We start from the raw sequence: 13,026 nt of genomic DNA on the forward strand, positions 1-13,026 counted from the left end.
TGGCCATCCTGTGTGCATTTGCTGTCCATGTACCCTATGGGTAATGGTAAAGGTGAGAGGGTTGTTAAATTCAATATCAAGTAGCAGTCATAGGAACTCAGCATACCGTATCGATTCGATAAATTTTTCCTGTTTTTATGGACTAAAGCTAAGTTAAATTTATATAAGGCTTAGATTTCCTAAATCATTAGGTAAAAGAAAGCCCGAACGAATAAAGTGGGAGAAGGATTCTGTGCCAATTTAATGAGTCGATACGATACTTGTAGTGCATATTCCAGTTTTCTTCTGAATCTTTGGCGGTAATAACCATACATCCGATGTATACCTGAAAGATACATTCAAGAATATCGTTATCGAATTGTCCACTGTCGGCCAGCGCACATTGCAATGCTCAGCCATCCGTTTAACCCGGCATACCATAAGGCGAAGACGCCAATGTCAACTCCAGTCGAGTGGCATTGTATCTAGATGTGCAAAGTAGGGGCAGCCATCGGGTGCGCGTGGAAGATTGATGCTAGTTCACTGCTGGGTCTCCTACTCTGAGCGCATACAGGTACTCATCTTGAGGTTGCCGAGAACGTAAAGAGGCAGACGTGCTGTTAGACTTCCCGGACGTAACGTTCTCGAGACCCATTCCTCTCTTAAATAGTCAAGTTGCTCTGGACTGACTCGGAGCGCATTCGGTTCTTTTTGGCATGGGGGACCTGGCGTCGAATAGCTGCAAGTTGCCGATAATCTGCCACGAGCTCCCCTCGTAGTTGCTTAAGCTCGTCTGCCTCCTGTCGCTGTCCGGCTCGGGCGTGTTGGCGCAGGGCTAGGTATTAATGGTAATACACTGAGAGTTTTGATAGAAAGTTCGGAAGCTGGGTTTTCTTAAGCAAGTTCAGAGCCAGAGGTACTCAAGCAGTATTGCCAATACAGTGAATAAAGACCTGGCCTGAGTGATGTAAGGCAAAGGGGACGGTAGCATCGATACTGAGCGTGTCAGGATGGGCTCCTTAAGGGGGGATCGCAGCCATCTCGCAGTATATTGATTGAGACATGTTATGCCCTGTTCATCCTTGAATAAATCATGAGTATTGCTACTCGCATACTCAATTACATGGGGCAATTTCACTAGGAAGTCTTAGCAATATATATATTAGTAAGTATAACCTAAGAAAATTAAATAAGCTTTATTCTAAGTATTTATTCTAAGTATTTATCCTGAGTATTATTCTCTAAGTTCTTTATCTTTATGTTTATTTTAGGGTAAGGACTGGAACTTTCTCAGAATAAGACACTTTGAGTGAGGCATATGGGCTGGGTATATTTCCTTACGCCAAACTTTGCTTTGAAAATTTTTGTCCTTGGTGTACGATTAGGAATACTCTAAATCATTGACACAAGACAATATAGCTTGTCTCCTGTCTGACATTTCCCAACGAACTCAGATATGCCCTTCCAAACAAAACTACGCATTAAAAGACTTAAAGTTTAAACCGTCATGATTATTTTAAGATACAGCATTTGTAGTATTGATCATGTATCTAATTGCGTCGAACATGAATTGACTCAGATCCACCAAAGTTTGCAACAACCTCATCAGTTAACTAGAGTTGTACCCAACTTCCTATCAGGTGTCGCTCTGTTTCATTGCCAGAGATATCTCAACAAACAAATTCCAGCATTGACGCTTACACATCAGCAGTCTTTGATGAATGAGCATTCATAGCCACCATCATGGTGTGAGCAGTCCTAGGTTCCAAGGACTTCGTCACCGGATTCGGGGCGTCGAAGACTTCTGAAAGCTCCTCAAGCGTCCGCTCCTTGGTTTCTGGGAAGAAGAAGTAGATGAAAACGGCTTCCAACAGGTCCCAGAATACAAAAACGATATAATAATAGTAGCCGATCTTCTCGAATGCTGGGCCAGAGGAGTACGCAAGAACAAGTGAGATGCAACTTGACGCGAAGTTTCCGACAGCCGTACCTTTCGCTCGAGTAGAGGTTGTAAGTGTTTCTGCAATGTACATGCTCTGCTGAGCAGTCCAACCAATTGAAAATACCGCACCAAAAAGAAAGACAAATGCAATCGTGGTGTTTGCCGCGTGGGTGTTGCCGGGGTCATTCACAGCAAGACTGGAACTTCCAGTAATGACTGCAAAGATGAAAGAGCAAAAGATTATGCTGTAGATGAGAAGTGGTCTGCGGCCGATGGGGTCGGTTAAACGCGCGCCAATCAGTGAGCCAAGAAGGCCAATGACGCTGTTTGAAGCATTCAGGGCCAACACTTTCTTCTCGTCAGTGATGCCGGCTGTGTTCATCATCGTAACGAGGTAATACGACGAGAGACTGTTCCCTGATGCCTGCCCCATGATGGCCATGCCTATCACACAGATTAGACGTCGACGGTTGTTGCGTGTGCTCCAAAGCTCTCGATAGTCCCACCACTTTTGAGTGGAGGCTTCGTTGGAGATCTGCGCCATCATCTCCTTCATCTGAAGTTGAACAATAGGATGATTAACAGAGCCGTCGCCGTGAATGCTAGCCAAAACAGCCGCTGCTTGATCATGCTTGTCGTTTGCAATGAGCCATCGGGGCTGTTTAATACATGTCAGCGTTCGTCGTCGTGTTTAGTGATTACCAAGGGGTCTCGTCATTTCACTACAGCTCGACCCCCCGTTCGTGAGGACCCCCCTAGTTAGTACGGAGAGAAACTTACAGATTCAGGAAGGAACAATGCAAAGATAGACACGATACCGGACGTCACTAGTTGAATCCACACTGGAACTCTCCAGCCGTCGTTGGTATCGATGTAGGCGCTGCCGTAAGTCGCCCAACCCGCGATGATAGCGCCTACCGGCCTTTTTTTGTGTCAAATGAATTGTTTGTCCATGAATGGATGAAAACATACCACATGCAATTGTAAAATCCGGTCAGGGTGCCTCTCCACTACTTCTGTATTAGTTGCGGCCCTAACCTTTCGGTCTCAAAAAGACGTACCTTTGGGTGGGCAAGCTCGCTAACATAAGTGGGGGCTGCAATACAACAGTACGACACACCAAACCCTAGAAGAAACCGGCCGCCCATAAATTGCGACAATGAATGGCTAGTAGCTCTTAAGAAAGTGTTAGTTGAAATTCATTTGCACTTTGACGTCAATGTACTTGCTGCACACATGTGCCTATGACAATAATGACTGAACCAACAAACATCCCGATACGGCGTCCGAGGACGTCAGTGGCGAAAGGGACAGTAGGTGCTGCAGCAATGCTGCCAACATTGTAAATCATAAACACAATGCCTGTTGAGGAGCCCGCAGTTGTCCTAAATACGTCAGCATCTCAGTTACTTCGACACAATTTACGAGAGGACACGCGATGCATGTTCCGGAAAATAACGACAGGCACTTGTCTTACATATCGAACGTTCTCTGGTACGACGTCATGCCGTTGAGACCTCCCATCAAACTGCCGTCGTATCCATTAAGACATCCACAGGCATATGCAACGAAAAGAATGCCATAAAGCCGGAACATGGAAGCAGTCCATGGAGAATATTTCTTGTCGTGGGCTTCGTGAGCGATTGCAGCAGCGTGCTCGACCGAAGTGAACTCAAATGTCAGATCTACATTGGTGCCGTCGTCTTTCTCATGCTCGTGAGGGGAATTTTGATCAACGCCTCCCATATTTCTGAGACTGGATCCTTGGCAGTAAGAAGCCCAGGACGTTTGTGAAAAGATAAAATTGCCCAGAAGTATGGTTCGCCTCGGTCGGCACCAAGTGCTTCCTGGTCTACATATTTATATTTCTCGGAACATGAAATTACTTAATAAGCCCACGAATGACATGATTACCCGTGTAGATACTCTGCCCTTGCCTATGTTGTAGCGTAGCCGTGTAGGGTTACGGTTGCAACCTTAAACCGACGCCAAGCAGTTAATATGGTTTCCCCGTCGAAAAGATCATCATCTATTAGTCCTCGGATATGTGTTTATGGGAACCATACGTAAACTACATGCCATGAATCCAGTGACCAGCAGGGAACTCGGGGTTAAGATGGCATGTTTTGCGGGGGAACTCTGTTGTGATCGACCATATTCGCCGAGGATGACCTAGCGCCGGCTCAGATGTCCACGGTAGGGCACCAATTTTGCGGGGGAATTGCCTTGTGATTTATTTACCAGGGTGGCGCCGGCTCCGATATCCCCGGTAGCGCACCAATGGGAGATATCAATGTAGGTTATGTGGAGTATACCACAGTTGTGTAGTTGGCAGGAAGCATTATCAGCGGGGTTGGTTCTAGGCATGGAACAATATAACCGAAAAGAGCTTTGCAGAGTGTGGTTGGATTGAGGTTGGGCTCACATGATCCCTAGTAAACCGATATTCGACCTTAGCCAGAATGGGTGAGATTGGCCCAAACCCCATCTTGAGGAAAGAGGGGTTAGAGGTAGCCAGCTGAGACTTTTTCTCTCATCTTGATAGCTGTAAGGTATTTAGTTTGGCATTGTATGAGGGGTACTTAAGTTCAAGTGTACTAACAGCGGAGATTAAATTGGGAGTCCTCTCTTTTGAATATAAATTGATGTTCTTAGAATTCCTATTGCGTAATACCCCTAAGGATTAAAAAATGTATTTGATAAATAGGTGGTCGGAGTAGACATCTGATTGCGCCACCAGAAAATCACCCAAGTTCAGGAGAAAGCAGCGGCAGCTCAGGATTATAGATGGTAAAAATTGACATTCAGACAGTCCAGATCCGTCTCTGAAATTTTCTGTAAATGAGAATGTTTTGCTCGTGAGACGGGTTTCCCTCCCGTTGAGCAACCCTGGATAGTTTCCGGGGTTTGCCTCACCAAGCGTTAAGGCGAAAACGTAATCGCAAATAAGCGAATTTAATATTCTAGTAACTTGTGTATTGCGCAATAAAAAATATTTAGACATTTTTATCATTGAATCTTTGTTCCTCGACCCGCAGCTGAATGATAGTGAGAGAAAAGTCGCCGCAGTCCTTAGGTTTGAGCGTGATGCCTGGCCAACCAACTCTGTCGCCCTTGGAATTTGCACGAAGGATAAGAAGAAGTCCAGGTCTTGGATGAAACGACTGCTTCCCGAATTATTAAAGCTCAAAATGAGCTTCCATCGCGACCTTTTCGGGGCACTGGCTTCTACAACACCATGAGGCACGGTGCGGACGGTGGGACCCACCCCCGAGGAACTCTCGACTGCCCTGGAGTCGACGCACTTGGACCGCGACACCAGTCCACCATCGCCTATGCGACTACGGCCCCTCCCTATGGTGAATCTATTGGCCGGCGCTGGATTTACGACGGACGTGAACCGGCTTACTGTGATGCTGTCCCGTCAGAAGAGTGGGCTCGTGATTTCGGCGACATTGACGTCCTCGCTGGAAGGGGCAAAGGGAAGGGCAAAGGCAAGGGTAAGTACAAGGCCATCCGGGCAGTGGGCAAGGATGGACAGGCGCACTGGATGAAGGCCGTGATGCTGCAGAGAGTGTATCAGGGGTTTTGTTAACAAGGGCCGCATGATCACAATCCCAGCTGCTGCCAGTAAATAACAGATTGAACAGGCCCCTACTGTGTTTGTCTTTATATACTATTAAAGTCAAAATCGTTCAGTTCAGTCGAAACGTTAATGAAGCCGTGTCGTATTACCTAGCCAAAACGCTTAACTCCATCAGCACGACCATGGAGCTTTGCGCAGCCCGCAATGAACCTGACCCATTCAGCCATTAACACTACTAACCTGCTTCGGGACTCTAACATGGTCATTGGTCATCTAACATCCGGCCATTGGTTAAGAAAGAGAAATTGTTGATGCCTGAGTGGGCAACTCGGGGACGGTTAGCTGCTACTCCATTAACCACACTTAAATTGGTGGCAACTGTAGTGAATGGACGAAAGATTTGCGAGTTTAGAAATTTAGGCAAATCCCCCACCAGGCAGAAACGCAAACATCTACATGCAGCTCACCCAAAAGATACCAATTCAAGCTTCCTCCACACAACTTCGTGCGAGAAGACGAGGGCGACTACGAAAGACAAAGCAGTAAGGGCATTGCACCGCTGCACCTCGATCATTAAGTCAGAGACCCTAGTAACGAACCAACCCACCTTTCAACCACCCCACTTTAATTCGCGTTGACCACAACGCGTCTCAAGCCACACGCGTTTCTTCCATCTACATCAATTTTTTGAACGATCTGACCTATCAGGGCTCTTTAATATGCCCAATTACACTGAAAATGACCTTCAATTGGCTATCCAAGAGGTTGCTGAAGGCGTATCAATACGAAAAGCAGCCAATCACCACAATATTCCATACCCAACCCTACGCAGTCGGATTCAGGGCACAGAGAGCCGCCACGAAGCCCACGAATGGCAGCAACGGCTTTCTATACAGCAGGAAAGGCAGCTCTGTGACTGGCTTATCTTCCAAGACAAGCTAGGTATGGCTATGACTCATGCCCAAATCCGGAAGTTGGTTATTTCCATTTTGAGCGCAGCTAAAGATAACCGGCCACTTGGAAGGCGTTGGATTTCCGGGTTTTTACGCCGAAATCCACGAATAAAAACACTCAGAGCCAAGGGAATTGACTCAAGACGGATAAATGGAGCCAATCCGTATGCTATTGGCCAGTTCTTTGACATTATGGGCCAACCAGGCATCAATCACATACCTCCGCGCAACCGTTGGAATTGGGATGAAACTGGGATCTTCCAAGGGATCGGGACTAACGGGCTTGTGCTTGGCCAATCAGAGCTACGATCAACACTTAAAAAGCACCCGGGCAGCCTGAATTGGACTAGCATTCTTGAGGCTATTTCTGCAACTGGAAAACACCTCAATCCATTGGTTATCTTCAAAGGGAAAAACCCCCAACAGCAGTGGTTTCCAGAGGATATGGACTTTCTGACCAATTGGAACTTTACATCGTCTGATAAAGGCTGGACTAATGATGCAATTGGCCTTGAGTGGCTTAAAGAGATTTTTATCCCGGGATTAAAGCCGGAGAAGTCCAATGAGAAGCGTCTTCTGATATTGGATGGCCATGGATTACATGCAACACCGGATTTTATGCGTCTCTGTGTGGCCAATAAGATCCATTTAATCTATTTGCCGCCACATACAAGCCATGTTCTTCAGCCTCTTGATATATCAGTCTTTGGGCCTTTAAAGACTGCATATCGGGCTGCATTAACTCTAGCCAATCCCCTTATTGACACTAGCCCAACAAGGAAAGAGACCTTCTTAAAGTGCTATTTTGAAGCTAGAAATACCGCCCTGACGGAAGCCAATGCAAAGGCTGGATGGAAAGGGTTAGGTTTGTGGCCAATAGACCGAAATAAGGCGTTGGGTAGTCGGTTCGTTATTGATGACCCCAATCAGACTATTACAGTCCAATCAGCTGATCCCTCGCCTCCAAGACTGAACCAGAGGTCAGAAAATAACCTATTTACAACCCCTAGTCATTCAAGGGATGTACAGTCATTGGTGCGGTCACAAGGTCGACCTAGCTATAATAGCCCAACCACAAGACGGCTGTTTCGGACTATAGGCAAGGGTCTGGACACTCTAGGGATGAAAGTACTGCAATTGGAAGAGGAAAATAAGGCTCTAAAGCAACAATTGGCCCAATCAAAGAAGAGGAAAAGAGCTGCAGTTGACAAGGATCCAAATAAGCTATTTATTTCAATCCAGAATGTTAGAGCCACAAGACAGCGGGTAGAACCTTTAGAGTCAGAATATTCAGAATAGCTAATTTAAATTAAATTTCTATTGGCTAATTCATTGATATTTGGAAACCTTAGCTATTTATCTACTAGAAAAGTCTTTAAATGGACCAATTGGAATATTGTGTTGCTGTTTTATTTATATTTGAAGTTGGTGAGTGGCTCAATTGACTGTGTAAGTGGGGGTGGTTGAAAGGTGGGTTGGTTCGTTACTAGGGTCTCTGACTTACTTCATCTTGAACCCTCCGCAACAACTTTTCAAGACGTGACTCTGACCCGACGTCAACAGCAACATGCCGCCACGCAAACGACCATTCAAGTCAGCGGAAGCGCAGGGGAATATTCCCACGCTTGAACCCACTCTACTGCCTACGGGTAACGACCCAGCGCCTGTTCGACAGTTCACTCCAATCAACGCGGCGACGACTTCGAACTTGCAACAACCCTCAGTCACGCAGTCGACCTTTGCCCCTAGCAACCTGTTCCCAGTGGACAATGAGCCTGAGTCGACTAATGTGGCACGACCTGGACCATCTTTGACCTTGAAGCCCATCCAGAAGGAGAAACCGACAGGCTTGGCGACTCCAAGAACCGCAGTGCTGGCAGATCATGACTGGAACATGCTCATGTCGAAGCTCAAAGAGCGTATGGGGAGATTCAGCAACCCGGTAACCACCCCGCAGAAGCGCACGGTGACTTTTGATTCCACTGTCGACGACCAACCATCTTCCTCTCCCCTGAGCCGCTCCGATGAGCGGTCATTCTCTCGACCTTTATCACCAGCTCAACCCACAGGACAGAGACTTTTGCCGACTCCACCTGCACCTACGGACTTTGAACAGCCGTCGGCTCATAAAAGATCTCTCGGCTTCGGGCCAGACCTTGTGGAGAAACGGGCCAAGACCCTGCGCATGGAGGGGGCCCACCGACGCCTGGACGCCCTTGAAGGCCAGCGCATGACGGACATTGAGGGCTTTCAGACGCGGTTTGCTGCGACAGAGACTAAAACAACACTTATTGGAGAGAGAGTCGATGAGATTGAGTCAATGGTCGACGATACGGCTGAGAAATTGGGCATCCTCGAACAGGACGTCAGCGAGGGGGTCACGTCAAGCAGTCAGGCACTTTATTCCTTCGCCAATCTTACTTGCTATCGAGAACAAAATGGCGCTTTTGAAGACAGTTACCAGAGGCCCGGATAGTCAACAGGGCTTCTCTCACCAGGCATTAGGGCGAAAACACAATTGCAAAGGGGCGAATTCAATATTCTACAAAACTTATTTTTTGCGCAGTGAAAGCCAGACATTTCTACCATTGACATTCGCGAAGCATTCTCTGCAGAAAATACCGTCAACTCTTGGCAATACGCATTCAAAGCCATTGCTTGTTTCCGAAGTGAGAGACAAAGGAGCCACCGTCTCCTGCTTCAACGCTCTTCTGATTGATGACGGAGAGCACATTCTTTACGGATGACTCTGCGGTGGTAGGTCCCTTGAAGTGAGGCGCGTACTCGGCAAACTGCGCCATCATTTGCTGTCCACCCTTGATCCGGTCCTCGGTTGCTGCCAAATGGTCAGAACTCCTGGTGGTTCTAATAGACTGTAGGGAGGGAATCCACTTACGCGCAGTTTCGCTTGTATCTACCAGCCCTGGCGAAATGCTCAAAAACAGTACTCCGTCCTTGCTGTACTCGGCACTGAACTTGGCGACGGCGACGTTCATGCCGGCTTTGCTGATCGAGTACGGCGCTGAAGAGGCGATGCTGAACCGCGCAATAAGTTCGATATCGGCCATTCCCGACGAGATCGTGGCGACCTTTTTGACTTTGCCCTTCAGAATGAGGGGCATGTACAAGTTGAAAAGGTGAATGTTGCCGACGACGTTGATATTGAAAGACTCCAGCAAGTCCTCACCGAGTCTCTTGTGATCTTTGCCTCTGCAGAATTGTCAATAACAGAACCGTTCCATGGAGAAAGAAAAAGCGTACAAGGAGCCAAGGGTGTCCCAAGCAGAATAGGTGGAGACGAAGGCGGCATTGGCGATGATATAGTCAAGGCTGCCACCAGTGATCTTGGATACTTCGTCCACGGAAGCCTAGAGAATAACACGCTTAGTCCAGAGGATAATAGAAAGATCAGCTATGTCAGTCATTATCTACCTTCAGTGCCTCGTAATCAGTTATGTCTGCCTGAAGGATATGGAGATTGGCCCGCTGCTTCAATTCTCGATCAACCTTTTCAAGCGTGGCGGGCTTGTTGCGAACAAGACCAATGACTGTGTTGTTAGGGTCGCTGGAGAGCTGGCTGATGAATTCGAACTGGAAGAGCACGGTCAGTCCGGCGCGAGGGCATTAAGGACAGTCTGCATCGATGAGACTCACGCCAAGACCACGGGATGCCCCGGTGACCAAGTAAGAAGCCATTGTGACAGTGTAGATTCGAAGGGTAAATGATAGATTAAGTCAAGTAGCGGTGAATAAGGTTGTTGGTGCAATACTTTTGCTGGTGGGATGTCTTGGTGCGATGTGTTGGTGCGATGCGTTGATGCGATGTGTTTGCTGGTGAATGTTCGTATTGTGGACAGGACTGGATTAACCTTTTATATTCATTCCCATCACCTGAACGGCCCAATGGATGATAAATCCAGTTATTGATTTCAAATCCTATCTGCTTGGCCGTTGGCGAGGATATTTTGGCACATATGGATCATGACGGAGCGCCTACGCAACCTGAGATAGACACCCCACCCTGCTCAAGCTCGCGAATAGTTGACAATGTGCCCATGGAGCTGCAATCGTGCATCAGGCTAATGTTAGAGATTAATCCTCATTGGTGAATGCCAGAAGTGGGCCTCGCAGAAAGTTGCCCTGCATTCTCTTGGGGCCGCACCCAGCATTAGCGGCTCTGCATTGTCCGGGATGATGAGCTGCTGACCTCATCAGCATTTGCCATGATGCGAGTTCGATTACTCAACCCAGGCATAAGCACCCCACGCGTTGTTTCGTGTGCCTGGAGTTCTCAGTAAATTGGCGTGAAGCTACCACGCAAGTCATCTACTTCTCGGCAACGGAACTACACCAAGATGTCGAGCCGAGGCTGCGGGACTTGTCTCGGTTCGTTTCCCCTGCGAATACTGACTCGCACGCAAATCTGACTGACAACGGGTCAATAGATCGCAAGGTCCTCTGCGATCGTGCACTCCCCACATGTCGCCGCTGCGCTTCATCCGGTCGAGACTGCAAGGGATACGATCTGCGTCTGTCTTGGCCAAGAGCCGGCGACAAGAAACGAGCACTCGTCGGCCCTGACACGCCAGAGACTAATTCCCTTAGAAACATCACCGAACTTCCATTTGTGAATGCATCATTCTGGGATGTCGAGATACATCATGATACGTTATTTTCGGAATCAAAGTACAGGACTGCCCTTGCTCAGAAGACCTCTCGCGCCATCCAGTTACATCGCATCAGACAACTCGCGCAGCCCGTCTTGAACCCGCCCGTATCGTGGATGCCACCCAGTCTGTCAGACCTAGACAAGGATCTGTTGCAGTATTGTGAGAATTACTCATGTTCTATCAACATGTCCATTGGCTGACCTTCCATTACAGTTGTCTCCATTGCATCATTCTCATTGCCGGCGTTTGGCCAAGACGCATCAATAATCCGTCCTGCAATTATCCGCATGGCTCTCTCCGGTAGCACACCCTCTGCCACAGCAGTGCTAAAGTCCGCTCTTGCTCTGGCCTCGCTCTATCGCGATGGACCACAGAACCGCGCGGCCCTGCTCAAGATCTCTGCACTTCGCGCTCTCTCGACGTCAGCAAATACCAACATTGGATCCGCCGAGTGTATCCAGCATGTAGCTACCGGAATGCTCCTGTGTTCCTTCGAGGTATGTCGCCGAGTTTTGCCCTTGGCTCGACCTTGAATCTCATATAATCTGTAGGTTCAGCAGTCTTCGAAAACCTCAAATCACTGGCACTGGTACATCTGCGGTTCGAAAGATATCATCAAGACGGCCAAACTTGAGGATTCTGTTCACAACAGTGATTTCGCTGCTTTGATCAGTTGGGTCCATTACTACGACGTGCTGGGCCGGTTCAGCCTCCGATACTGGCAGCGTCGTCATTCTGTTGAAAACATTCTCAATAACGATGCCCAGTTTCAAGACTTCTCGCCAACAGTCTGCGAACGTTCGCGGGTATGTCAAGGTATCAAGGACTTAATTAACATGTTACTTACTTCTGGCAGGCCCCAAATTTGCTCGGCGCATCCCACCCAATCTTAGACGTGCTCTCGGAAATCTCCGACACCCTCCTGGACCCCTCAGACCCAGATTATCACTCAGATGACTACAGACAGTATTTGAAAGTTCTCGAGTGGAGAGTGAGAAGTATTCAGATAAATGACTCAGAATTGACATCCAATACAAATGAGGCGGATTCGGCGAAGATAACCAAACTATATCAGCTGGCAGCCTTAATCTACATCACCCGTACGTCAGAAAACTCTGCAGATCAGTCAGAGAAGATCATGGAGTGGATCGCAGAGGGATTCGCCATCATGTCCCAACTCAACACCTGCAAAGCCCCGTTTCCGCTCTTTGCCTTCGGCTGTGAGGCAGCAAATGACGAGATGAGGACCGTCGTCCTCAATCTCATTTCCACAACGGAAAGAGAAGCACACATACAGAGCTTAGAGCGGGTCAAGTCGATGCTGGAGTTTATTTGGGTCCAGAATGATCTTGTCGATGTCCCTATGGACTATACAGACCAGCTGAGCAGGATCTTTGGCCTCAGTGATGTTCTCCCAGCCATGTTCTAAGTTCTGGCAAGATAATCTAGCATCAATTGATGAGTTCCACTTGATGCTGGTGTGACTTGGTCAAACTCATGCGATTAACAGACCAAGCGGTACGGGTTCGTTTAGTTGTCAAGACATAGTCATCCCAGGCTCATGCGTTTCACATAGTCATACAAATCAGAAAAGAGCGAGCAGAGGACATGAACCTTTGCAAAAGTCATTTACACACTTTCCAGGAATGTCTTGTAGTGTAAATTTTTGAGCACAGTCGACGAAAAACTGCTGAAACCAATAGTCAGGGACAGGCCAGACTGCCAACATCCCACCAAGGACCGCAAGCCGTTGGTTCTATTAGATACGGCTGAGGACCCCAGGTGGCAATATTATCCAAGGGTGTTTAAATATTCTTTATTATAAAATTCCCAATAGATTATTTCCCAAAGGTCATTCTCTCCCCAGCTCTTTGTTGACCCGGACCTGATCTGATA

At 47.7% G+C, this 13,026-nt stretch overlaps 4 protein-coding genes across 4 annotated transcripts; 2 read left to right on the forward strand and 2 right to left on the reverse strand.

The window, feature by feature from the left end:
• Nucleotides 1-1,676: 1,676 nt before the first annotated feature.
• Nucleotides 1,677-3,667, reverse strand: BGZ61DRAFT_496471 (general substrate transporter; the record flags this gene model as incomplete). Its single annotated transcript, XM_046251025.1, has 6 exons — nt 1,677-2,579; nt 2,702-2,843; nt 2,894-2,931; nt 2,983-3,097; nt 3,151-3,306; nt 3,399-3,667. The coding sequence occupies 6 exons, from the start codon at nt 3,665-3,667 to the stop codon at nt 1,677-1,679; spliced, it is 1,623 nt and encodes a 540-aa protein (XP_046100665.1).
• Nucleotides 3,668-8,027: 4,360 nt separating this feature from the next.
• On the forward strand, nt 8,028-8,936 carry BGZ61DRAFT_535637 (uncharacterized protein; the record flags this gene model as incomplete). Its single annotated transcript, XM_046254289.1, has 1 exon — nt 8,028-8,936. The coding sequence occupies one exon, from the start codon at nt 8,028-8,030 to the stop codon at nt 8,934-8,936; it is 909 nt and encodes a 302-aa protein (XP_046100666.1).
• A 169-nt stretch (nt 8,937-9,105) lies between these two features.
• Nucleotides 9,106-10,156, reverse strand: BGZ61DRAFT_551684 (uncharacterized protein; the record flags this gene model as incomplete). Its single annotated transcript, XM_046255507.1, has 5 exons — nt 9,106-9,296; nt 9,357-9,670; nt 9,722-9,828; nt 9,893-10,051; nt 10,115-10,156. The coding sequence occupies 5 exons, from the start codon at nt 10,154-10,156 to the stop codon at nt 9,106-9,108; spliced, it is 813 nt and encodes a 270-aa protein (XP_046100667.1).
• Nucleotides 10,157-10,722: 566 nt separating this feature from the next.
• BGZ61DRAFT_396052 (fungal-specific transcription factor domain-containing protein) lies at nt 10,723-12,687 on the forward strand. The gene is made up of 5 exons (XM_046242948.1): nt 10,723-10,846; nt 10,906-11,289; nt 11,344-11,627; nt 11,682-11,936; nt 11,987-12,687. Exons 1-5 carry the CDS (start codon nt 10,816-10,818, stop codon nt 12,557-12,559), a joined length of 1,527 nt encoding a protein of 508 aa, XP_046100668.1. The 5' UTR covers nt 10,723-10,815; the 3' UTR covers nt 12,560-12,687.
• The last annotated feature ends 339 nt before the right edge of the window (nt 12,688-13,026 follow it).

Source organism: Ilyonectria robusta (assembly GCF_021365365.1).
Source record: "Ilyonectria robusta strain PMI_751 chromosome Unknown BGZ61scaffold_18, whole genome shotgun sequence".
NCBI classification, from domain to species: domain Eukaryota; kingdom Fungi; phylum Ascomycota; class Sordariomycetes; order Hypocreales; family Nectriaceae; genus Ilyonectria; species Ilyonectria robusta.